This window comes from Zerene cesonia, chromosome 8 (assembly GCF_012273895.1).
Source record: "Zerene cesonia ecotype Mississippi chromosome 8, Zerene_cesonia_1.1, whole genome shotgun sequence".
Classification (NCBI taxonomy): domain Eukaryota; kingdom Metazoa; phylum Arthropoda; class Insecta; order Lepidoptera; family Pieridae; genus Zerene; species Zerene cesonia.
Genome location: NC_052109.1, coordinates 1,348,308 through 1,373,604, shown reverse-complemented (window position 1 = coordinate 1,373,604; position 25,297 = coordinate 1,348,308). Strand labels below are relative to the sequence as shown.

Sequence of the window (25,297 nt, the reverse complement as noted above, 5' to 3'; positions counted from 1 at the left end):
AACAAAAAAGTTTAAATGAAAACTTCGTCCCCAACATATTTAAAATACAATCCCAATATGTAAAAGCATTAATAAACTTTAATCGTCAAAGCAAACAATGGACCCTCCCATGGGAAAGAGACTGCGGTATATTTTACTGACCCTAAACTATCTCTTACACGAATATCATTGCATAAAATTGCTCTCTGCTACAAGAAAGAAACAAATTTCTCAATAAAACAAACTTTCTCAATAAAAAAATTAGTATGGATAGAAATGTTTCTTTGGAACACGTAGATCAGATGTCTTCGGTGTCTATACAAGTGTGATCAGACATTTAATGAATGCATTTTAAATTTATTATCTTTTAAAAATACATTATTTACCTACTTTTTACTTATTATAGAACCGGCTCCGATAAGTTGACCGCCTCCTTGGTAAAGTGGTTAATGCGTGAGCGTAGAACTGAGGGGTCCTGGGTTCAATGGGACGCACAAACAAAAAATGTCTCGGTCTGGCATCATCATGTACATCATCTGCCCCATACCCCACTAGGGGACACGGGACTTCACACACACACACCAATAAGTTCAATCGGCGTTAGTTAACGACGTCTTCAATTACGTCGATTCGGTTAAAAACTTTTATTATTGTGTATTCAAAGATTTTTTTAGGTTAATTTTAAAACAATTTCTGTACCACAAAGAGTTGGAGAGAGTTTTTATTCAGACCGCGTCGCTAAATCGAATTTCTTGAAAGGCGGCAGGGAATGGAAAAACTAACAAAAATATTTTCATTCCATTTACGATCTTATAAAGGTGGCGCGGTGGAAATGGGCCAGTTCCACTTGAACGTGACGTTTTATGATACGATTGGAACATAGCTATAGAAAATCCAATAAATTACTTCTATTAACATCATGTGGAAAACTTTCCATTCACAATTATGACAGCATGCCTGTATATTTTTAAACGATTTCAGGAGGTTGTCACTTCGAATGTATTTTATTGCGTTAAGTTACCTTAGAACTTTTATTGTATGTTCTTTCTGTATTTCTCTATCTTATCTTATTAATAAATAAAAACTTTCGACTGTCCGTCTCTCCCTCCGTCTGTCCGTCTATCACCAGGCTGTCTATTGTGAACCGTGATAGAGATGTATTTCCGTTGCCCCTTTAATAACAAATACTAACAAAACAGACTCAAATAAAAATTAGGGATTCCATATAACACGTGTGATTTTTTGCCGTTTTCATATACAATTAGCTCCCGCCCGGGACTTTGCCCGCGTGGAATTAGGACATTAACAAATTATTTAGTGTTACTGTTACTGCGTGTCTGTTACTGTTGTATCCTAAGGGAGCATTTAATCGGGATAAAAAGTATCTGTCTGTGTTCTAAATTTCATCAAAATCCGTTGAGTAGTTTCAGCGTGATTGACGGACAAACATCCAAACAAACAAACTATCACGTTTATAATATTGATAATAAAATAATACTAATTATTTCTAGTAAAGTTCGAACCTGAGTTTTGTGAAGTCACTTTCACCGAGTTCCTATGTATGTGGAAAGCTTTATTACGAACTAGCTGCGCCCCACGTTTTCACCCGCGTAAGTCCGTATCCCGTAAGAACGGGGATAAAAAGTTGCCTGTATGTTATTCTAGTTGTCCAGCTGTCTACCTACCACATTTCATTGCAATCGATTCACCAGTTTTTGCGTGAAAGAGCAACAAATACACACACACATCTTTACAAACTTTCGCATTTATAATATTAGTAGGATAGTAGGATAGGATATAGTGATTCTATAGTAAGTTTTTGTCGTGAGATTGCTTATAGCACGGAATGTACTCGTGAATGTTACGTAATCAATCTTCATTTTGAATGACAGTAAATCTATAACTCATTGACATGAGTGTCCAAACTTAGGTGGTAGATGTTTTTAATGCGTTCTTTAGTCGTTTTTTTATAACCCTTGCTTCCCTACTAATATGATAAATGTGGAAGTAACTTTGTTTGTCTGTGTTTTCTTCACGCCTAAACTTTTGGGCTGATTTAGATGGAATTTGGTAGAAATGTAGTTTGAAAGTCGGGAAATAACATGAGTTTTATCCTGGAAATCCCACGGAAACGGGAACTATACGCGGAAAGCCGCGGATCCCATATCTTTTCTTTATAGTATCTAATGTAATATTTACGTAAATTTTAGCAAACCTATTTTGACTTCAATTAAAAGACGGAATGCCTAAACTTATGCATAATTTCTGTACTTTATTATGTACTAGCTGTCCGCCCCGGCTTTGCCCGTGATACATATAAAGCCTAAATTCTCCCTTAATACTTTTATTGTAGGGCATCTGAAACTGAAAGAATTCAAAACGGACCAGTAGTTCCTGAGATTAGCACGTTCAAACAAACAAACGAACCAACTCTTCAGCTTTATAATATATAGTCTGTCCAGTTGAATATCTGAATTATTGCGATTAGAGTTATATATTTGAGTTTAAATAATATCAAACGAACTAACTAACCTATCAGCTTTATAGGTATACTGGTTTGGATGTTTCAATAAAGATATGTTACGGAACCCTATTTTTTTTCCAAAATAAAATATAGTCTATGTTACTCGTGGATAATGCAGCTTTCGAATGGTGAAAGAATTTTTAAAATCGGTCCAGTAGTTTTTGAGCCTATTCATTACAACCAAACAAACAAAGTTTCCTCTTTATAATATTAGTGTAGAAAACTGAAGAGTTTGTTTGTTTGTTTGAAGCGCTAATCGTAGGAAATGTTGGACTGATTTCAAAAATTAATTCACCGTTAAATATAAGCGTGATCTCTGTGTGCTAAGCTTGTGTGTATCACAGGCAAAGCCAGGATGGATCACTAGTATGATAATGTTATTCTATTGATTTATTGATGAAATTAACAAAATAAATATCTAGAAATTAAAAACTTTTTAACGGATTTTAAACGCGATTTATTCATTATATTAGTAACCCGACGTTTCGAACACTTTATTTACAGCGAGCGTGGTCACGGGGAGACCGTCCGTTAATGTTAACAGTTCGTGCTTAGATACAGATTTAAAATTGGATATATGTAGTTATAGTACAGTATTTAATTAGTGCAGTCCTTTCACATCAACATAACCGCATCGAAATCGGTACATATATTTAAGAGCTATGATGCTTCAGACACTCACATACACACACAGAGACAGATAGACGTCGACGTCAAACTTATGATACCCTTCTCTTTGCATCGGGGCTTAAAAACTGTTTTAAGCAATGTTCCAGGTTGTGAAAGATTTTAGGGTTGTCACTTCAGATTAAAGTGTGGCATACATAAGTTATTACTATGCAATCAGTATAAAGCTGATAAAACCTCATAAATATTCAACATAATATCTTCCCTGGTTAATAAAGGCAACGTGGAGAAATATTTAGTCGCCTTTGATTAAGTTTACGAATAGTGAAACGGAATTTTGGATTAAGCTATATTAATTTATGGTTTGTTTATTTAGCGAGGATAGGAGGTAATGAACAGCTAGGGCTGTGTTTAATTGGTTTAGTGGATGTAGGATTTTAGAGTTGTTCTTTGTAAATAATGCTTACGCTTATTAAAAGTCAACAGCTCTATTTGTTTCTTTTCTAGAACTGTTCAGACACTAAAATGTATTATCTGACCTTCTTACATTTTTATGTTAAATAAAATTTACTTTTATACAAAAATGATACTGAATATATAGAATTGCTCGTAAACCCGTTTCGAAATGGCAAAATAAATATCCCTCATAACCACACACATTAGTTTTACGCTAATGTGTTTACGGCCTTTATAATTTCGCAATATTATATGGAAACAAACATATAACTTTTACGAATACGTGAAGTATGCTTTTACGATACCCATACAAATGGCCCGGAAGGTGATTCCTTACGATCCCCTTCATGGCGATAACTTATTTTATTGTTTCGGAATTTCGATAAACAAACATAAAATACTGGATTTTATTGTTAGAGGCGTGACTTTACAGAATCTATGGAATGCGTTAATCTTGATGACTGCTAAAACGGGTTTTGGGTGTATTTGTTTCATCGAGTTGAAATAATATTGTCGTTGGTTTTTAATATTTCGTTCTTTACATTCAAAATTTGGTAAAGTGGATGCACTGCTTAATCTTACTAGACTGACGAACAAATTTCTCACCTGCTACTATGGTTGATTGGTCGGTTTCTTAAGTGTTTCTTGTATTGACCTGGTAACGGACTGCCACGGGAGCGGAGGCAGACGAATAACCAGCTCCCGTGGTCCCTTCACTAAAGCAGCGCGACGGAAGACAGCGGGGCTTTAATCGGTAAGAATCCAACCCACGGCATCCTTCCTCGGAGGTCGTGGGTATCTATAGTTGATTTCCCATATTTACATCCAAACTTTACACTATATAGTTAGCCAATTGGCTCTGTATGATCATTTTTATCGCCAAACAATTTACAGAGTACAAACTGAATTGCTTCAGCTATTAAATTCGGAACAACCTCCAATTTTCTTATTCTCACGACGGAATTTCACACCCGACTTATACAGTAGCTGAAAAATAAGTACCTGTGACGTGAGTGGCGTTTACTACAAGTGCTGGAGAGTAAATGCGAACTCCGTGCCAACGTCTCGCATTATTGCAATTTTACAATTCCCGGTAGAGTACTTGTAATAAAGTGATAGAAACGATATATCGAAAAGAAATCTCTGTTTTTTATGACTGTAGGGACACACATATGCAAATAATAAAAATAAATACGCTGATTGATACTATATTTTGTCTATGTACGTGTCCTCATTGTTTCCCTGCCGCTTTTACTTTATATTAAAGTATAAAGATTAAAGTTTTAATAAAAATACACAAGTATAGCATATACATCCCTCCCTCTCTACGATAATTTGCCGTCAGTTTTATACATAAATATTAGTATGTGTCACATTCATGCATTTAACCGTCACGTCAGTCATCCAAAGACCAGGCTTTAAAGTTAAGCTGACATATGCAACAAGGCATGGTAAAAAAATTAATTGCGCGGCGTTCCACCCCAACCATTAGGCCCCTCTCCAAAATGCTTGTATAATTTTATTACCATTTTATACAGTTTACCCGTAGCTACTGTTTTGTGAGTTCGATTCGAAGTGACCGATACTGTTCTCGTACTTGATTTATATTTTATTTGTTTTAACATGAGCCTTAAAGTGACTAACTAACATATCAACAAAGTACAATTAAATAATTTACACATATTTGTTTATTTATTTAAATACGATTATATCTCTACATAATCCCAAATAAAGTTTTACGGTATAATACTGTTATATTTGAGTAAATATTATACAATTTCTTAAAAGCTGAATTAATAATACAAAAGCTAATTTTATTTAATTGTCAACTCTTCGAAAGTCTTAGATTTCACGATATTATATCTTTTACGGCGTAAATTTTTGATATCATGTATGGACAAAAAAACTGTGAATTTATTTTAATAGTACACTTTTTTTATAGAAGAGTAGGCAATGGAGCAGACTTATCGCCTGATGGTACGTGATCGGCGTCGTTCGGAGAGACAGTTTTTGCGAATGCACTGCCCGTTTTTTAGGGCTTAGGGTGAGGAAAAGAAAACGGGCCTGTGGCTCACCAACTCACCATACGAAACACAGTATCATGCTACTATTTCACGCCGGTCTTCTGTAAGGGTGTTGTACTTCCCCGGTGCGAGCTGGCCCAATTCGTGATGTAGCGTGCTTGACTCCCACACACAATATATAGGGGTATATCATTTGTAATGGGCTAGATTTGGGTAAGGTTAGAATTGGACCACAAAATGTACCGCACCATAACAGAACCCGTGTTGTATTTGTTGTATTTTTATAAAGATCAATAATAAAATGCCGTTGACTTTTGTAAGCAATGAGTACTCGGCCAGGAATACCCTTTTATTATTTTCCTTTCGGTATTTTTATTCAATGTCAATTTCAAAGCACCGTTCAAGCCTCCTGTGATAAGAAGCAAATAACATAAATTCTACATTTACCGTGACTTCGAGAAAAATTCTAAGATTTAGCAAATCGTGGTAGGAGTTCGAAATTAACAATAACCACCTGACTGTTTGGACTTTTAGCATTCAGAATTAGTTAATCTTAGGTTTCAGTTGAAAGTCTTAGGATATGCTGTAGTTCAGGCTTTTTAAGTAACATATGTGCGCCTTCGTACGGATTGCGCCTTAGTGTTCGAACGTTGTTTATTCAATATTCGTCTTAACTACCCTCACTTTGCTAATAGTATTTGTGACTGGCTGCGATTTTTTATCAACTAACTATGTCAATGAGGCAGTTGTGTAGAATTGCAGTACATTCTTATTACGATCAAACTAATATTCAACACACCCCCCTTTTTCATTTCTTAGATATGTATATATCACTATCGAGATGGTAAACCTTATTAATAAAAAAGTCCATAATCAATTTCAAGTAGACAAGATAAGCATAACGTTACATCATGGCGGAGCGATTCGCAATTCTGAACAGCTGACGATCAACTAACGATTACGATTATTATTTAAATCGATATCCGATGAGGGCGTTATCCTCAGCAAGCATGAACGATTCATTTGTATCGATTTATTTGTGATATGTTGTATTTATGGTTAACCATGGTATTATATTTATACACATGTTTTTACGTTGACTACAATTTTCTTTTTTGATAAGTATAACCTAGTAATCATAAAGACCTGATGATATTGCTTACGAATACAACAATAAACTAAAATATTGTTCTATGCACTTTTATAGGTACTAACAAAAAGGTAGATACGATATCTATTAAATATGCAATCTATTTTCTAGATATCTACATTTTTTGTTACCCGGTGGTCAATAATAGTTCTTTTTTTGACTATGAAGTTGTTGTGAAAAGGTGTGTCTACATAGTTGCAATATTTACCTAAACATAAACGTCGCCATATGATGTAACCGTACCTTAACAAGGCCCAAGCGTTATACATAAAGTTTACGAGACAGTCAAGCCGATTAAACAGTATTCCCATCCATTAAACATAATTACGTTGACTGAAAAAGAGGAAATTAAGTAAAAAATACAAAACTTTTTTAATCACACAAAATGAGCGCGCAGTTGGCAACTTTTAACAAAGTACCGATTTTATATTTGGAATTAAACTTCTGATGAAATATTCGTGATGTTTCTCGTTTGGCTGAGGCATCTTTAATATTTCTTTGTTTATAATGGCATAGCAACGGTACAGCGTTGTAAATATTAAATACGATATCGTTATGTTTCAAGGGTCCTTTTATGAGAGTATTAATTTACGTGATGAAAAGATAGGTATACGCGTGAAAATTATCTGTTTTAAATTATATGTTTATAATATTGACTCTTGTTTAAAATTATAAAGAAGTTGCATGAATAAAGTAAAACTTCACACGAACAGGCAATTTGTGTAAATATTCCGTCATTGAAAAATAATACGAAAAATAATATCGTTATTTAAGGAAATCCCGTTTACACTCTTAATCCAGCTTTTTGAAAGGTTCTCTCACACGAGTGAAGCCCTGCAAATTCTATTAAAAGGCACAAAGCAGCGCAGAAATGCAGATTTTTAAGGGATTAATGCTCTAATTAGATCGTAGAGATTACGTTTTTGACGGTGCTGGTGTGGATCGCACGTATATGTAAGCCTTTTTTTGACCTTCCGTGACAAGTAATCAATACTTGTTAAGATTATAAATGTTAGAGTAACTGCCTGTCTCTTCGTCTCGCCTAAACCACTGAACGGATTTGGATAAAATTTAATACAAAGACAGTTTGCGAGATAGAAGTATATAGAATAGTTTTTGTATCGGAAATCTTACGAGAATAGCGAATTTTGCAGGAAAAGTCCCGCGTTCTTTATATGAATCCTTGAATAATCCTTATTTATATTATTAATGAGAAAGTGTGATCCTTTGGTTGTTTGTCTTTCTTTCACGTCGCAACGTTATGATTTTTCTTTATCATATTTCTGACTGAAGATAGAAGACCTGGGAGTGACATAGGGGTAACACATCATTCCTTTTGGTAAAGAGCAACTACAGAGTTTCTTGTCGTCTCTTCTTTGTAGATACTGTTTTCCGACCCAGTGAATGGTTAAGCTGTGTTATGACGATTCAAAAGTACTTCTAGAAGAAGTCTGATTGAATAAACAAAATTTACTTTGCATTTGAGTTTGAGTTTATATTTACGCGGGTGAAGTTACTGGCGCTAATCTAAAAATGAATTAAAAGTGATGTTAATAAACTCCTACACAATGTTATTCTACAAGTAAATATAAGTGTCAGTTTGCATTTATATTATTTAATTATAAACTATTTTATATAAACATTAAAATGATATGAAAGCACACTGTTGCAAGTTACTTAATCGTCACTTAGCATGTAGCGCACATTAAGCTATGCTGAGGTCGTATTAATTATTCCTTAGCGCCGTTTGTGCATAATTAGAAACGTCCTGCTACTGAGATTTATGTATTAAGCTTAATTACTTCTAAGTTAAAGTTCAAAAATCTAGCTTTAAGAGTATGCGAAACTAAAGATAATTTCTAAGTAGCAAATGGAGGTTTGACCGATTCACGTGGTTAGTGCTTGTTTTAAAAACTATACAAATAATCTTGTTATTATAAAATTTTGGATGGTTTTTAAATGTTTATATTGCACAGATAAGATATACGACTTTTGAAAATAAAGGTAGATCAAGACAGTGTGAAAATTTCAATACTATTCTGTACTCTGCATACTTAAAGTAAATAATCATGTTTATATACTCACTTGTTGCAATCCTTACTATAAATAAAGTGAATTTGTTTGTTTGTCTTTCTTTCACGTTACAATGCAACGATTACACGACGACTGAGTAGAGTAACACAAGTTACTTTTTATCGTGGTGAGATATATTATGGGAATTTCCATTGATTTAATATAGGATTATATCAGTATAAATTTGATAATATGTTCAGTGTTCTATACCAAATCATTTATCATGAAAACAGTGTTGTATTTTATTAGTTAGTGTGTGTTTAAAGTGCCTACATACACATCAAATCGATTCGTCGTATCAATTGTGCAAATAGCATCCTAAAATCTTATTCGCTCTGTTCAAAGGATTATGCGCTTCGAATAGCTAATGTGGATCGACCGTAATAAATTAATATAGTGAGGATAGGTAGGGCGAATAAAATTACAAATGTTTATTGGAAAGCCCCGTTAATGTTTTAATTAATGGTCTAAATTGTACGCCTAATGATAGCCCGTTTATGGCGGTACGTTTATGAGGTATAGGTACTAGCACAGACATAAAGGCCACGTTTGACCTACCTGATAATAAACGACCCTTTTATTAAGTCCATTCTAATTGAGATTAGATTGAATTAAACAAATCGCGGAATCCAAGCTTTGATGGGACTTGTCCTGAATGTACTTTATATTTTTTATTTAGTTTTGATTGGAACAAATCGTTTTGTAGCGATTGTGTGTTGTGTGTATTTGATAGGTATTCTGTATGGATTAATTTAAAAACATTAACTCATATGGAACACAAGAGACATCAAGATATTACTTATTACATAAATAATATTATATTATACTAAGTAATATCTTTAATGAATTAAATAAATTGAAAAAGACGATGTCTCTTGTGTTCCGTATGAGTCAATGTTTCTAATTTAATTCATACAGAATACCTATCGAATAATATATATAGAGAGATAATTCTTGAAGACCTAAACATGTTTCATCTTCTTAGTCTCCAAAAATTATAAAAAAACTAGCTGTTGGCCACATCTTTTCCGGTGTCGTCAAAATAAATTTTCAAGATACAACTTTCATGCTCTATATTATCCTTTGGAGATAAAATTAACGAAATATTTTTGTCAGCGGATGCCATAATAGTTCCTATCTGCATTACAAGTTTCAGTCCGATCTAGAAGTTTAGGCTGTGCGGCGACAGATCAGTCAGTGAGATTAAAATAATCAATTCTGTATAAATAATCGTAACATGTTCGAGCTACAAACTAAGGAAACGAAAAAACAACAAATCAAAATTGTAACTTTCGTTACTAAATCAGCATAAAATGGCACTCAACTCAACTAGCCCGAAAATTGCATTCGTATTTCTAATTAGTCCACTATCCAGTGCCTCCTATTATGCTAAAATATTTACCTAGCTTACGATACATTTAACCAGTGTGTTCCCTGAGGTTCCTAACTTATTAATGCAGTCTACAAATGTGGAGTGTACTCAAATATACAATGAATTCTTGGTGCTGGTAAATATCTTTGTTATAAACAGTTTCAGCTAGAGACTTACTTACAAATTTCATTACAAATTATTTCACTGAGATGAAATGCACATGTTTTTCAAATATTGGAATTTTTTTCATACCGTTAAACGAGTTTTTATTTTCTCTTTTAAATATACCTGTAAAAACTGTTAGGTTGTGATAAAAACACACACACAATTGTTTAATAGTATATTCTACTTCTAAAACGTAACATGAAATCAAATACTTCCGATCGGATCTGAAAAAAAAATTTTGTAATAGGAAAACGCATATCATTTCGCTTGCTGGTACTGGACTGCGCCTCCCTAGAAGATACCTGGTCACTCTTCCCTTGAAGGAGGAAGACAGCAGTCTGGAAACATGTTCCACAACCTTCCGTTTCGAATAATGAAAGTCAAGTCCGACTATTATTCCGTTTAACTACCACCGTGTTTTAATTAGAAAATGAATAAAAAATAAATGTATAACATTTATATGACTGGTTAAAGCATGACAGTTATTCAACTGCTAAAATAGAAACCGCGCAGTACAATTCCAGCGCGATAGAACTACTTCCAGGCTAATAGTTTTGTTTATCTTCTGATTCAGATTTCGCGCGCATAAATTTACATCTTAGACGCGAAACTGATTAAATCATGTCCCAAACTTTGTGTATTTTAATTTATATTTCTCGCTTCGTTGCTCCAACTTGCCTCGTCATTTAATAAATGTATGCGGCTTAATTGTTGAGCCGGTGCGGTTTGTGCGATGAAATGTATAATTTGATCAGGATTATTCAATTTACCATCTTTGGTGGTAAAAATTGTTGTTGTTGGGATGAGGGTATGTAATGAGTTAAGGAGGCTTTAATAGTTGGATGTTTTTTTTTTTAATTTCATAAAATATAGTTAGAAAAAGTACTTGCATGGAGTTCAATGAAAAAAGAAAGATAGAGAAGGGTGATGTTAATTTTTTTTATGTTAAATTAATAAAAATCCAATACTGGCTACGATATACTGATTTGAGACGAAAATTAAACAATAAATGATACTTCAATTGCGATAAAGATATTGTACAAAAACTATAACGATAGTTCTATGGGGAGATGTGCACTCGCTGTGTAGTCATTTCCTTTGATAAGTATGCACTAAAGTATGTGCCTTCGGCCTTGGATATATAGCCTTATAGCCTTCGTAAATATGGACTATCTAACACTGATCTATCTTTTAAATAGTACCAGTAGTTCTTTATTAGCGTGTTCACCCAAATAAACAAACTTACTCAGATTTATAATATTAATAAAGATATGATTTACACGAAAAACATATTAACGAACAGCAAGTTTTAAATGACCAAGTTGTATCTCCATCTCACTCACTCACTCACTCACTCACAGTCTCACCAAAACAGTTGCACTACATTGCAACTATCTGACTCAAACGATATTAAAACATTGCAAAGGATTTTCAATCAAACGAACCGCAACGCAGACAGACAAAGGGAAAAAATGTGGGCTTCGCCCGGGGCGTTTCATTTGTCCTCCTTGCTCTTTGTTTGTATTACCAGGGATTCATTAAGTGATCCTGGGAGGGATAACATGTTTGCGCTTTGATATTTTTTCTATTGATTCCTTTAATTACTCTTTCATTGATACTGCTAATGTTGAGTGCAGTCTGATATATCGCTAATTTACAATGTGTTTTTTCGTATGGCAATACTTACGATGACTCTTTTTTTTAGTTATATATAGTATGGTATTGACTCAATATTAAGGGGTGTGGATGTGAATCGCATTAAAACTAACTAACTTGCTCGCCAGAGCACGATTAACCCAAACTATTCGGCTTATCGGTGCTGTTCATGATAAAATGGATGTTTTTTTGTCCATTGAGTGATATTGGTAGGGTTTTGATATATATAATATGTTTTGATCATTATTAGTTAGGTAATTACTTAGGTTTAAGTGTAAGACTATTTTTTTCGTTGTTAAGTCGCTGTCGCATTGGGTTATAACCTGTAATGGCATATGATTTGGATAAATAAATAAATAAATAAAAAAAAATTAAAGTTTTTCTTTCCTTCTGTAACCTTGTAAGGTACATTATTCATGACATTTTATAAGTATGGACATGTGTTTAACTTTTTCTTCAATTTTTTAATTGTAGGATTACTAAATAAACATTCAAGAAAAATATAAAAAAACTTAAATACAAAAGTCGCTCTTATCGCCTGCGGCTAATTCTGGCAGACTGACAGACAACGTTTCATCATCATGTAACATCTCCGTCTCCCCGTGACCACGCTCGCTGTAAAGTGTTCGAAAATTCGGGTTAATAATATAATGAATAAATCGCGTTTATAATCCGTTAAAAACTTTTTTCTAAATGTATATTTAATACTCGCGTAAAATCAAACACAAGAAAAAACGTTTCATCAATATCCCATTCAATATAATCTTAAGTAATAAATTAATCTTAAAATGCATCAACATGGCTATATTCCTGTAGCGTACCTTCATAAGCATAAGATGTATTGCAAACTCGTACATAAAAGTATGTTATATTATTCCATTATATTACCAGGAACTCTATCGGGAGTCAAAGTGACTTGTCCTTTGTTCACCGGAGGGTGAATTGTGCTATAATTATGCCAATTACAAGTAAAAGTATCGACGGCGTGCCTCTGGGACTACTGGACGTCGTGTTGATTGATGTTACAGGATAAGCGACTTAATACCTCCTATGTTAAGGTTAATTTTTGAACTTCGTAATTTTATCAATATCATTAAAGATCATCCTTTGTGTTGTTAATGTTTATCAGTTTGAATTATTCGAATGCAATTATTTTAACTTAATTAACAATATATTGATTCCTTAACCAATATTTTGTCTGTATTTATAGGTTCGTCTATAATTATTATTTATTTTTTAAACATACATATTCAATTAATTTTATGATTTATTTTAGGATAACAGAGCTCATTTTTTACTCGCGACTTTGTCTCGTTGTTCTCGGTATAAAATAGCCTATATCACTTAAAAGCCTCCTAACAGTCTTCAGACTCAAAAATGACACAACATAATTTTTCCATTGTACCATGAAATAAAAATAATCTTACAAAGAAATAAATACACTTTTCATGCTTAACAAGTAAGGATATTGGAAAAAAAACCATATGCCATTAATTCTTAAGGTTTAATATATATTTAATATGATATCATGAATTGCATATTATTAAAACTCGAAATAATAATTAATGAATTGTATAACATTATGCTACGCAGTGTCTACGTCTACTACGTCTACTACGAATTCGTAGGCCTCGTAGGCTTCGTAGACCGCGTCTACCTCATGTAGAGTGTACATCATCACTGGTAAATACGCATATTCATTATTTTTGTATAAACTATAACATTTTAATCGTTAAGATTTTTTTTGTTTTATTCATATCATTAATATTACAAGTACTTTTCAGTTTATACTAAAATATTATGCTACAATAAGATATTACAATAAAAATAGTCAAGTGTGAATGCATAACGTACGTAGCAAACATTTAGCTCTGTGCAATGGACATCATTATTTTTATTTTACCGTATAAAGAAAAATGAATAAAGTTTGAAAACTATAAATATTCTTTTTTGTTTTTTCGTTTCTTTCCTTTCTTGTTTTCTTCTTCTTTGTTTGTGAATCTGTCTCATTTATATGTGTTAAATAAAGTATATTATATTGTAATATTCTATATATAATATCTTGTAAATTTTGTTTGATTGTCTGTTTAGGAGATGTTGTGTCAAACCCTATTATCAAGATTGTATACCCCCGCCCTTCCCCCACGTATCAGAAAAATAAAAAATAACTGATAATATTCATTATTTCAGAATCGAAATGATAGCATTGCGTGTCTTCGATATACCCATTATGTTTCAACAAATACCAATCTTCTTTTGATACTATGATAAATGTGTTGTTATCTTTTCATATTATAATGTGTCTATTATTTGTTTGAGAATCAAAAATCAATGTATGTAGCGTGTATAGTAAATAGAAATAACAAATAATGTTTGTATTTTGGTCGAAAAGTATAAATAGAGATTTAATGTAATTTTTTTTTCTAGCACACCCCTACAGAACCGGTGTGAAATAGCAGTGTTTCGTTCGTATTATTAGGGAGCTGGAGGCCCACGTCCTCTTCCTGACCCTTCCCATCCTTTATTCCTCTCTTCAATCCTTTCCTAATCCCTTTCCAATGTGCAGTCGGCAATCCATTTGAAGAGGCGTAAGGTATTCGACCTTACACCTCTCCAAATGTTGAGGGGCGGTGGTAGCCCTTAACATAAGGCGACCTACCAGCTCTATTGCCGACTACGACATAAAAAAAACCATAAATTAAATGTTAATTACTTAGGCACGAAATATTTTCATAAACGCATGAAATTTAAATTACTGGTGATGTTAAAAAACCCATACTCGGTATTTTGTAATGAATGCGAACATGGACTGAACCACCAACTTAAATTTCTTAGAAAGTATTTAAAGTTTACACATTAAAAGTTGGATACGATCTCGCTTAAGCCTTTAAGGTGTCGTCATTTGATTACGAACTAAAAATTAGTTTCGTTACCGCATACAAGATTTAAGTTTATGGTTTCACAAAACTATATGTTAAAATAGTAATTCAACAAACAGCAAAAAAACTGATTTTTAACACTCCTTCGTTTTTATAGTAAGTTGCTTGAACGGAAAATTTGATATTTTCATCTGTTATCTACCCAACAAATATAATATAACATGACTCAACATAACTCCAATACACGAAAAACAATGGATTAATATATTCCACACGTTGTTTGTCCATCACTCGCGGCAATTAGAAACGAATTTACGTATTTTTCAACAAACACATCAAAAACGGATCACAATATAAAAGCACATATTTGAAAGTTACATTGGGTGAATTGTTTGAGCTAATTTTTTGAATCAACACGATACGCTGCGAATGAAAACATAGTTGTGTATAGGGGGCGATTAACACATAGAATATTCTCTGATGAACAATAAAAATATTATAGAATTTTTAGTAAGTGATTATCGAAATATTAGAATAACGTTAAATGTGTAATAAAACAATGTATTTAAAAAGCAATTTCTATAAATCTATTCAGAAAAATAATAGTCAAAGAAAAAACACCGCGTTAACTTTTTTTTATACAAAAGCGGGCGACTTAGCTGGTGGGTTGCCTGGGTTGAATCCATGAATTACCTTCAATAAATAATATTTAAATAGAATTCAATATTGAAATTGAAGGGATTTTACCAACAAACTCGAAACCGATCCGACCATACATACCTACAGTATGTAAAAAAATTACGCTATATTCCATATAGCCATTTTCCACGAACTACGAAGTCTGCTGTGAAAGCTACAGAAAAAGCATTTGTTATTAACGCGACAGTCAATATATTTTCAATTTATACCGTTCACGCAACGACACCCGCCCACACAAAAGAATCAAAGAACATAATTAAATATTTTCAGAACAACACTCCAGATTATAAGAATCACTTAACGATACTTGATAAGGCCTTTTGGGCCCGCAAAATGGACACCATTACATTCGACTTAGCCCCGTTTTTGTTAACTCATTTCTTTTTCCCATAACGACCCGTATTATGCCGACTCTTTGTTTTGAATTACCCCAGGAATAATTTGTTATTTTTCCGCGAAGAATTATTGCTTGTAGCGGTTGGCCCTTATTATGTTGAATCACCATCTCGCATTACGAAAATGAAAGAGGAAATTTACGGGACTGTGCTTCAGTCGTTAGATGTTTATCGGTGCACTAATCTCAAAACATTATGGCTTAAATCAGCGCCGAATCTTTTATTCGTTTATTTCTCATGTCAAAATGATAGATGTTTTATTTTTTAATATTAGCAAAAAAATCAATTACAATTTGATATTTAGAACTTGTATGTACATACATAACACTCGGTGTCATCGTGTAATGGTTATCTGCATCATATATAAGCGTAAACTAAACTTTACCATTCGATTTCACATTTGACATCCAGAGAGCAATTATATCGAAGGCATCCGCTAAGTAAGGATAAGTTCTATACAACATAGTCTATTTATAAATTCTACTCCCAAGGTGATTAAGTAGGTGATGACAGTTTGTACAGAGAAATTTTATTTTAAACAGTGGGCTACAGCTAGTAGTAGATAAAATAACAAAAGAGCTATTGTTTACAAAATTACTACATCCTAACATTAGTATCACGGGGTTTCTTTCACTCAGAACATATTTTCGTTTTATACATTCTTATACTTAAGATAATATGTACAAAATATATTCAATAGCAATAATTATCCGAAAGATTAAGCAGTGGTGACACAGTGGTGAGAACCTCGGACTTCAAAATCGATAAGTCGGGGTTTGAGACCGGGCGAACGTGCAGGAAATAAATTGATTTTTCAATTTATGTGCGCATGTGGATAACGTAACCACTGCTTAACATGGTGAAGGAAAACATCGTGAGGAAACCGGCATGTCCAAGAATCAAAAGTTCAACGACATGTGACATCTGCCAACCCGCACTTGGCCAGCGTTGTGTTTTATGACCTGAACCCTCAAAGGAGGCCTGCGTCCCAGCAGTGGGAACATATATATACTGATGATGAATGACGAATGAATGAATTAACCGAAATATTCAGTAAATGAAATATGCGTTTTTAATGTAACATACATATATTTTTCTTCTTTTCTAATCTATAGCCTGCTGTTGTCCTCTATTATGATAATGATATATGCAAGTGTGTATGCGTGTGTTAAAATAAATGTTTTTCTTTCTTTCTACGTATATTCACAGCTTGACCACAAATTTTTGCTAACCCCAAACTAGCAAAGATAACATCGCACTGTTAAGTAATCATGCAATTTATCAAGGTGTATAAGCGTCTTACCTATAACACTACGGTCGTAGGTGGAGCGATTAGCGGGTGACGTTAGATTCGTTATTATATGCAATCAGACTCAAACTACATGGAACTCAAATATTTTTTATTCAATTAGACTTCTGGAAATGCTATTGGATTGTCATGCCATTGTTTTAACATATATCACTGGTACAAGATGTATGTATTATGAACGTTATTTCAGATTATTTCTTACAATTATTGTGTTAAAACTGAAACTGACGGAGTCTTATCCTACTTCTAAAGTTAGTAAGGATGTGTGTGTATTTGTTGCTTTTTCACGCAAAACCTACTGAACCGATTGCAATAAAATTTGGTACGTAGAAAGCTGCACAACTGGAATAACATATAGGCAAATTTTTATCCCGATATTCCTATGGGATACGGACTTACGCGGGTGAAACCGCGGGGTGCAGCTAGTATTACATAAATTGTATTCATAAGTATCTGCTTAAAGCAGTCGTCATTATATAACAGTCACATTAAGCATAAGCGTTTTATTTCAGTTCAAAATATTATTACAAATTACCTTCAAACAATGCACTATATTACCGCCTTGCTGTGCCCCGCAGTTTAACCCTATTACTATACTTATACATACTTATACTTACTTACTTATATATATACCGGTATAGCCCTCCTCAATAAATGCACTATTCAACGCAAAAAATATTTTCAAATACACAAGTATAGTCTTCAGCTTGTATTATTTATAAAGATTCAATGGAATACTTTATACAATGCATTATTTATGTTTATATATTGATATGATTCGATAATTCCAATAATTACAATTCTCGCTATTCGCTTCCGCTTCGCTCGCAGTCGCAGCCTAAGTCTTATGTCTTATGGTTATTACGTAGGGCTCGTTTAATTTCCGGCTCTGTTCCTATCTCACAAGGTCGCTACCTAATCCCCAGCTTCTAAGAAATTATATTGCCAGGTTTATTTTAAGGAGATTACTGAAATTGCAAATATGATCTTTCTAGGTCGATCCAGTGAAGATGTGTTAATGATAAATAAGGTTAAGACCATTGATGTACTGAAAATAAACGCTATGTTTGAATAAACTGTTTGTTTGTTTGTTTCCAAATGAATTCTTAATTTCGCGGATCTAATTATAATGTACCTCAATTTAAATCATTAAGTAATCATTTTAGTCATTTAATTTATTAAGGATTGGAATTTAAAAAAAAACAATATTATTACTTACTATCTGACCCGATAAAGGGTGACAGTATGATTATTATGCTATTTATTCTCAGTTGAATCAAATATACAATCACATAAAATTTCATTAAATTTGTTCAAGCCGTTTTCGAAGAGTATGGCGACATTGACATATAACATTGAGAGAAGCCGTTCGCCCTGGCTTCGCCCATGATACGTATATTCTACGGCACTTAGAGATCACGTATCGGTAAACAGAGGTGAGATAATTTTAGAAACTAATACAGAAGTTCCTTAGATTAACATGTACAAACTCTCCAGCTTATTTATGATGAGTAGGTATAGAAATGCGCTCCGGTTTTCTGTGAGAGTGTGGTAGTTCTCGGTGCTAGCTTGCCCCTTTTCGTGCCGAAGGGCGCTCGGATCCCACATTCATTGTTCAAAGTATTTATTTCCCAACACTCGATAGATATAATCGACTGTATAAAACCGCAGTTTCACAGAAAGCTGCATATCATAATATACTATATGTTTACGTAATACTTTCAGCACATCAGCGAAACACAAACAACCAAATAAAATGAAAGCCATTTTGATATAAAATGCACTCTAAGTCTATTTTCATTTCGTATTACTTCAATTCAATAGATATTTACATGTTCTGCTTCATATTTTTCTGTTGGCTTTTCGTTGGATTTTAAAAATTGTTTGCTTTGAAAGATATAAGGTATACCAACGGGAAATAAGATATTTTAATTATACGCGAGGTATCGTTCTGGTAACTAGTATAGAAAATACTGTTTTTCATACAAAATAGACAAGTTGGTTTATTAATATAACCTAGTTCAGAACGCAGAGCATTGTATTTGAGCAGCTTAATATTCGAACTTGCTAATAAATTTTATTTTACTTCTTCTTATTAAAATTGCTTTTTTTTTGATGCGTTTGACTTATTCTTGGCTGCTTGCCCGGACTTAAACTAAAAATTAGATATTGTTATTTTTTCAAACTTTTAATTAATTCTTCTAATCCAAACAGGTATAAATAAAATAAAAAACATAAAAACAGTATTTGCTCTGTGGTGAGGACCTCTGACTTAAAATCGATAATTCGAAGCCCCGATTCGAAACTAAGCGAGCGTGCAAAAAATAAACAGTTTTTTCAATTTATTTGCGCATGTAAATTACACCACTACTTCTCGAAATAGCGAAGGAAAACCACGCGAGAAAACCCACATGTCCAAGAATGAAAAGTTCGACGACATGTGACATCTGTCAACCCGCACTCGGCCAGCATGGTGGATTATGGCCCGAACCCTCATAGGACGCCTGTGTCCCAATCTATAGACTGATGATAAAATAAATTCAGCTTTTAAATTGCTGCTAACTTTACGAGTGTATATTACACAGATTCTTCTCGTAAAACGCTATGATTTAAGTATGCGAGAAAAATATCAAGTGAAGACACTGAAGGAAGGCCTCGTGTATAATCCCATTTATTCAACGCCCCCTCAATCCCACTCCATAAGCAATCTCAGCATTGTGTTATTGTATCGTGACAATCAAAACATTTTGTATAAAAGTAAGAGACAAGGAAGAGGTACAAATATTTTCATGGTGAGATGTTTAAGATATATGTAACGTATGGTAATGCAATCATTTAAAATTCATTGAAATAATATTATGTTTGTCAATGAAAAATACGCTATTTGTGTACTGCTTTACTTAAATCTTTCATTTGCATTTTATTTGGAATTATATTCATACTTTAAAACCTCCTGCATCATTAATACATGCAAGATATTAATTGTAATTATTGAACCCTACTACTATCATTAATGCGAAAGTAATTCTGTCTGTGTGTCTCTTCATCACGACTAAACCGCTAAACTTATCTGAATGAAAATTGATACACATATAGCTCGTTTCATTTTTTGTTGATAATTTGTTTAATACGAAAATAGCTCTTATTATTCATATAGAGCCAAGATGGGATGGTTTTTAATATAAATTTACGCAGCTATTATAACTAAATGTTCTATAAACGCCGCTTAGTACATAAATAATTTAAAACCTGTCTTTATTATTGTCACTAGCGAAGAGGCCATACTTGCTAATCTTGTGGATAATGCTGGGATGATCTAGGATTAACCTGCTCCGAGCTAAATGGTCTTAAACGATAGTGTCCTTAATAATTTATTATACGACTAATCTTATACGGTCGCGAATTTATTGAACACATTAAAAATATCTAAGATCTCTTGGTAGAAATTAGAAAATTGCATTTGATAATTATTTATTTTAGCTGAATAATAAGGATAAATCTACGCTACGTACAGTTACTATACTTTAGTAGCCATTAAGTGGACACCCATCATCACCGCGTCTGCGCCTCATACTACTTAACCTATATCGATTGTAACAAGCCCTGAGGCATCTATTGTTGTGTAGACGATAAAAAACCGAATCATAAAACACAACCCTTAAGCGAATTTAAATCTTTGCTCGCGTTCAACCCGAAAATAAAACATTAACCCCACTTATTAATATGTGGATGAAATTATACAGAATGCTCGCTACCACCCAACTGCTTAAACCAGATTCGTTCATTATACTTTCATAAGGCATAAAATGTCGCGCTTAAGAACTTTCTGGATGCCATAAATTGTTTAGAGCCCGCCTAATTAAATACACGCATTTGCATTGTATTGTATTTTAAAATTTTCGGAAGGAAGCACATAAATTTCATAAAAATGGCTTAATTTCGCTCACATCTCGTTTTTCATGGTTGCAATACATCATGAGCTCGTTGAAATTGTATTGTTTTGTGACTGTATTTCATTATGTAGCGTTAATGAAGCGAGTGTTCGAACCGAGAGAAACTATGCAATTCGTTGTTGCTAACTGTTAGTAGCTGTATTGGTAAACGGTATTTTATTCCGTATAAAGGGTGATTAACCAGTGTCAAGTTAGTGGAACTATTTGTTGAGAAGTAGCATAACCTTATACACTATACACGGTTTCGTTATTTTATATTTCTCATAGCCATAATTTTTCTTATAAATTATTATGTAAATTAATGCATTCATTTCTTCTAAGGCTATTTTTATTTGTATTAGTTTATTTTGTAACTATGCACAATATTTCCTTTGAGATAGTGAAATGAATTTAAATTACTGCTTGTATTGATAAAATGTTTTAATAGTGCAAAATAATTGTATTCTAGCCTTTACAACTAAACCGCTCGCGTGGTCAAAATAATTATTTATGGTACAAATTTACATACCCTATTTTATGCCCTTGGAGGTAGACTTTATCAAATATTATCTTAGTTTTTGTTTCAAATATTAGCATAATCGGTACTTTTATTAGGACGTTGCGTTGATAGATAAGTCAGACACCTTTGTATTTTATATATTACTAGCTTTTACCCGCGGCTTCGTACGCGTTAAATTTGGAGTAGTTTAATGGATGTTATACATAATATAAACCTCATAAACCTCTATATCTAATAAAAAACCTCATCAAAATTCGTTGGGTAGTTACGCGGGACATAGGGACAGAGAAAGCGACTTTGTTTTATACTATGTAGTGAAGATGTATTATATGGTTTTAGCTTACCTGGTGGGATGTGAAGCTGGGCATTAGGCGGCAGACCAGCTCCCACGATACCTGCAAGCATACATAATAATTATTGTAAATATAAAAGTCTAATCTTATACCTTTAAACGAGCAATTCTTGTATATATATATATATATATATATATATACTAGCTGCGCCCCGCGGTTTCACCCGCGTAAGTCCGTATCCCGTAGGAATATCGGGATAAAAAATAGATGTTGGCCGATTCTCAGACCTACCCAATATGCTTACCAAATTTCAGAGGAATCGGTCAAGCCGTTTCGGAGGAGTATGGCAACGAAAACTGTGACACGAGAATTTTATATAATAGATATATACTTGGAATCTCGGAATCGGCTCCAACGATTTTCATGAAATTTAGTATATAGGGGGTTTCGGGGGCGATAAATCGATCTAGCTAGGAATTTTTTTTAGAAAATGTCATATTCGTGTTTTTTTTTCCTGACGTCTATTGGTAAATAATAATACTATTTTGCTTCACATAGGAACTTTTATACCGATATTCCTACGGGATACGGACTTACGCGGCTTCAACCGCGGGTCACAGCTAGTATTCTATTATGTCTCATCTGATGATATTATATTTCCGTAGGAACGCAAATAAAAATATAATTCATAACTCCATTTAGAGGTTTTAATAAAAAAATATGTATATTTCAGAGTGACTATGACCACATATCAAACAAATGATTTCGCTTTTTCGCAGTATTTATTTGTTTTGTTTTTTTTTTTATAAACATTCAGGACAACCGTTTTTCAGTACGCCTTTTTGGAGTATTTTTATCTCACAACTTGATTGGGTGAACCGATATTGACAATTCTTTATCTAAAAGATGATTGTTGACTGATATTATTATTTGAACGCTGGTGCCTCCAATGTGATTCTGCTTAAATTAAATCTAGTTATATCAATTTGAAGGTGAATTTACACACATATTTCAGGATATATAAATAATCAATAACTTCTTATAAATAAAAATCAATTGCTGTTCGTTAGTCTCGCTAAAACTCGAGAATGGCTGGTCTGTTTTCTATAATCATTGTTTTGGTGCATTCTGAATAGTCCAGGGGAGGTTTAAAAGGTAAAAATAACGGAGGCGGGCGAAGCCGCTGGCGGGAAGAACTTTGAAGTTAGTCAAAATATAAAGAATTTCAAGTCAAAGCTCACTAATATCTCTTGCAAACACACACGCATATTACAGACACAAGAGCACACATAATTACGATATAATAGTAGCTCAACATTAGTTACTCACGCATGATATACGATGAAGTCAATTAGAGGCAGACAGTGAGTGATATGGGTGCATAATGCTTGAGGAAAATGGATTTATCTTTACCGTGAGTTAACACTCGGTTATAATCGGGCGATGCGTGTCATTGCGTCGTTGTGAGATTTCTTTGTTGTTAGTCTTTAAGCGTAATTGCTGTTTTCGATTTGCATTCAGTTTATAGGATTTAGCGAATATAATATCCTACTCCTACTAATCCTACTAATATTATAAATGCGAAAGTTTGTAAGGATGTTTGTATTTGTTGCTCTTTCACGCAAAAACTGCTGAACCGATTGCAATGAAATTTGGTACGTAGATAGCTGGACAACTGGAATAAGATATAGGCAACTTTTTGTCCCGATATTCCTACGGGATACGGACTTACGCAGGTGAAACCGCGGGGCGCAGCTAGTATGATGTATTATTAATGCGAAAATATTTCGGTCTGCCTGTCGTTTCTTTGCAGCTAAGCTACAGAACTCTATATCCCTGAAATCTTGTGGAACCGGGAATTAACTGACTTTTTTTATGTGCTTTTTATTTATATTTGTTTGTCTGCACCCTATACTGGTAGAGTTTTTTCGATTGTATCTTAACATTTGTGCAGAATTTATTTTTCTCTTATTTTAATATCAGTATAAATGTTTTTTTCTTTTTACTCATTCACATATTGAATAGTAAAGAGTAACAAACATACACACATCCGTATAAACTTTCGCATTTATAATAGATGTTTTTGTACGTGATCGGATGGAGTCTCCCTCGTCAGCACAATAAATGGAATTATAAAAATGATTGCGTTATAATTGAAAATGCAATGTCACTTCAGTTTAAAGCAACCTCACTATTAATTTCATAATAATACTAACTGTTCACCCCGGTTTCATCTGTGGTACATAATATATAGCCTATGTCGCTCAGTGTAATTGCAGCTTTCTAATGGTGAAAGAATTTTTGAAAACAATCCAGCCGTTCACGCGTGCTGGCGTGTGTGACCAAGAGAAATATGAATAATTTTTCTGCATATAAAACCCGTAAATAATTAACTCAAAAAAAGCAAATTTATACTTACTAAGTGGTTTTTGATATATAAAAAAAATCATTAAATTCAAGTAAATTAAATTGATAAGCTAGCTGAAGCAGAGCAACTAAGATATAAAATATCACTAAAATACAATTTTTCTCTTGGGTTCAATGTTTACAGTACATCATATATCGGTATACATTGAATGCTTTAAAAATGAGAAAATTCCACGAACGCCTCTTCCGATTAGCGCGACTTTGTCGAAAAACACTTAGGGTCCTACAGAAATATTCAATTCGTCACCGAAGACGTCGCTTAATTAATTTCGGATATTGTCCAAAGGGTTTCACATTTATTTTGGATCTTTCACGACTTGAATTGTTTTGAATTAATTTAACCGCGTCTGTTTCTTTGTTCGCGGCAAAGACCAAACACTGACAATAGTCCGTTGTAATTTCGGCTATTTGTTTCTTCCGAAAAGTTGTTAAAACGAATTTATTTTGATTAATGAAACGTAAGATGGTACAGGGCGCATTTCGAAACCCCACTTCCTTATTCAAGTTTGTGTTTGAATGATTTTGAACTATTGTTAAGGCCGAATTGTTAAATCGCTCATTACATCCATTGCAATGTAATTATATTTAAAACATCCAGCTGACTTACTTAATTTGTTATCAAATAGAACATTGCTTTATGCTCTGCTCTGTTTCGTCAACGTGATATATGCATAAATACGATTTACAGATTGTAAACAGCCTATTCGGAACAAAACAATCCATTCGAACAAGCATGCAATTTCTAATATTAGCTCTTTGAAACAAAAATACTTTTCAGTATTATTATACGTATTAGAATGCATTGCAAAGATTCTTA

The 25,297-nt window shown here is 33.3% G+C and overlaps 1 protein-coding gene across 1 annotated transcript in view; it reads right to left on the bottom strand.

Moving 5' to 3' along the window:
• LOC119828690 (protein turtle-like) overlaps positions 1–25,297 on the bottom strand; it is a gene marked incomplete at its 3' end in the record, with an annotated part of 230,084 nt that overhangs the window by 83,794 nt on the left and 120,993 nt on the right. Inside the window, exon 4 of the mRNA XM_038350930.1 lies at positions 22,105–22,155. Coding sequence (XP_038206858.1) covers positions 22,105–22,155 — 51 coding nt within the window. The remainder of the gene's footprint in view (positions 1–22,104; positions 22,156–25,297) is intronic.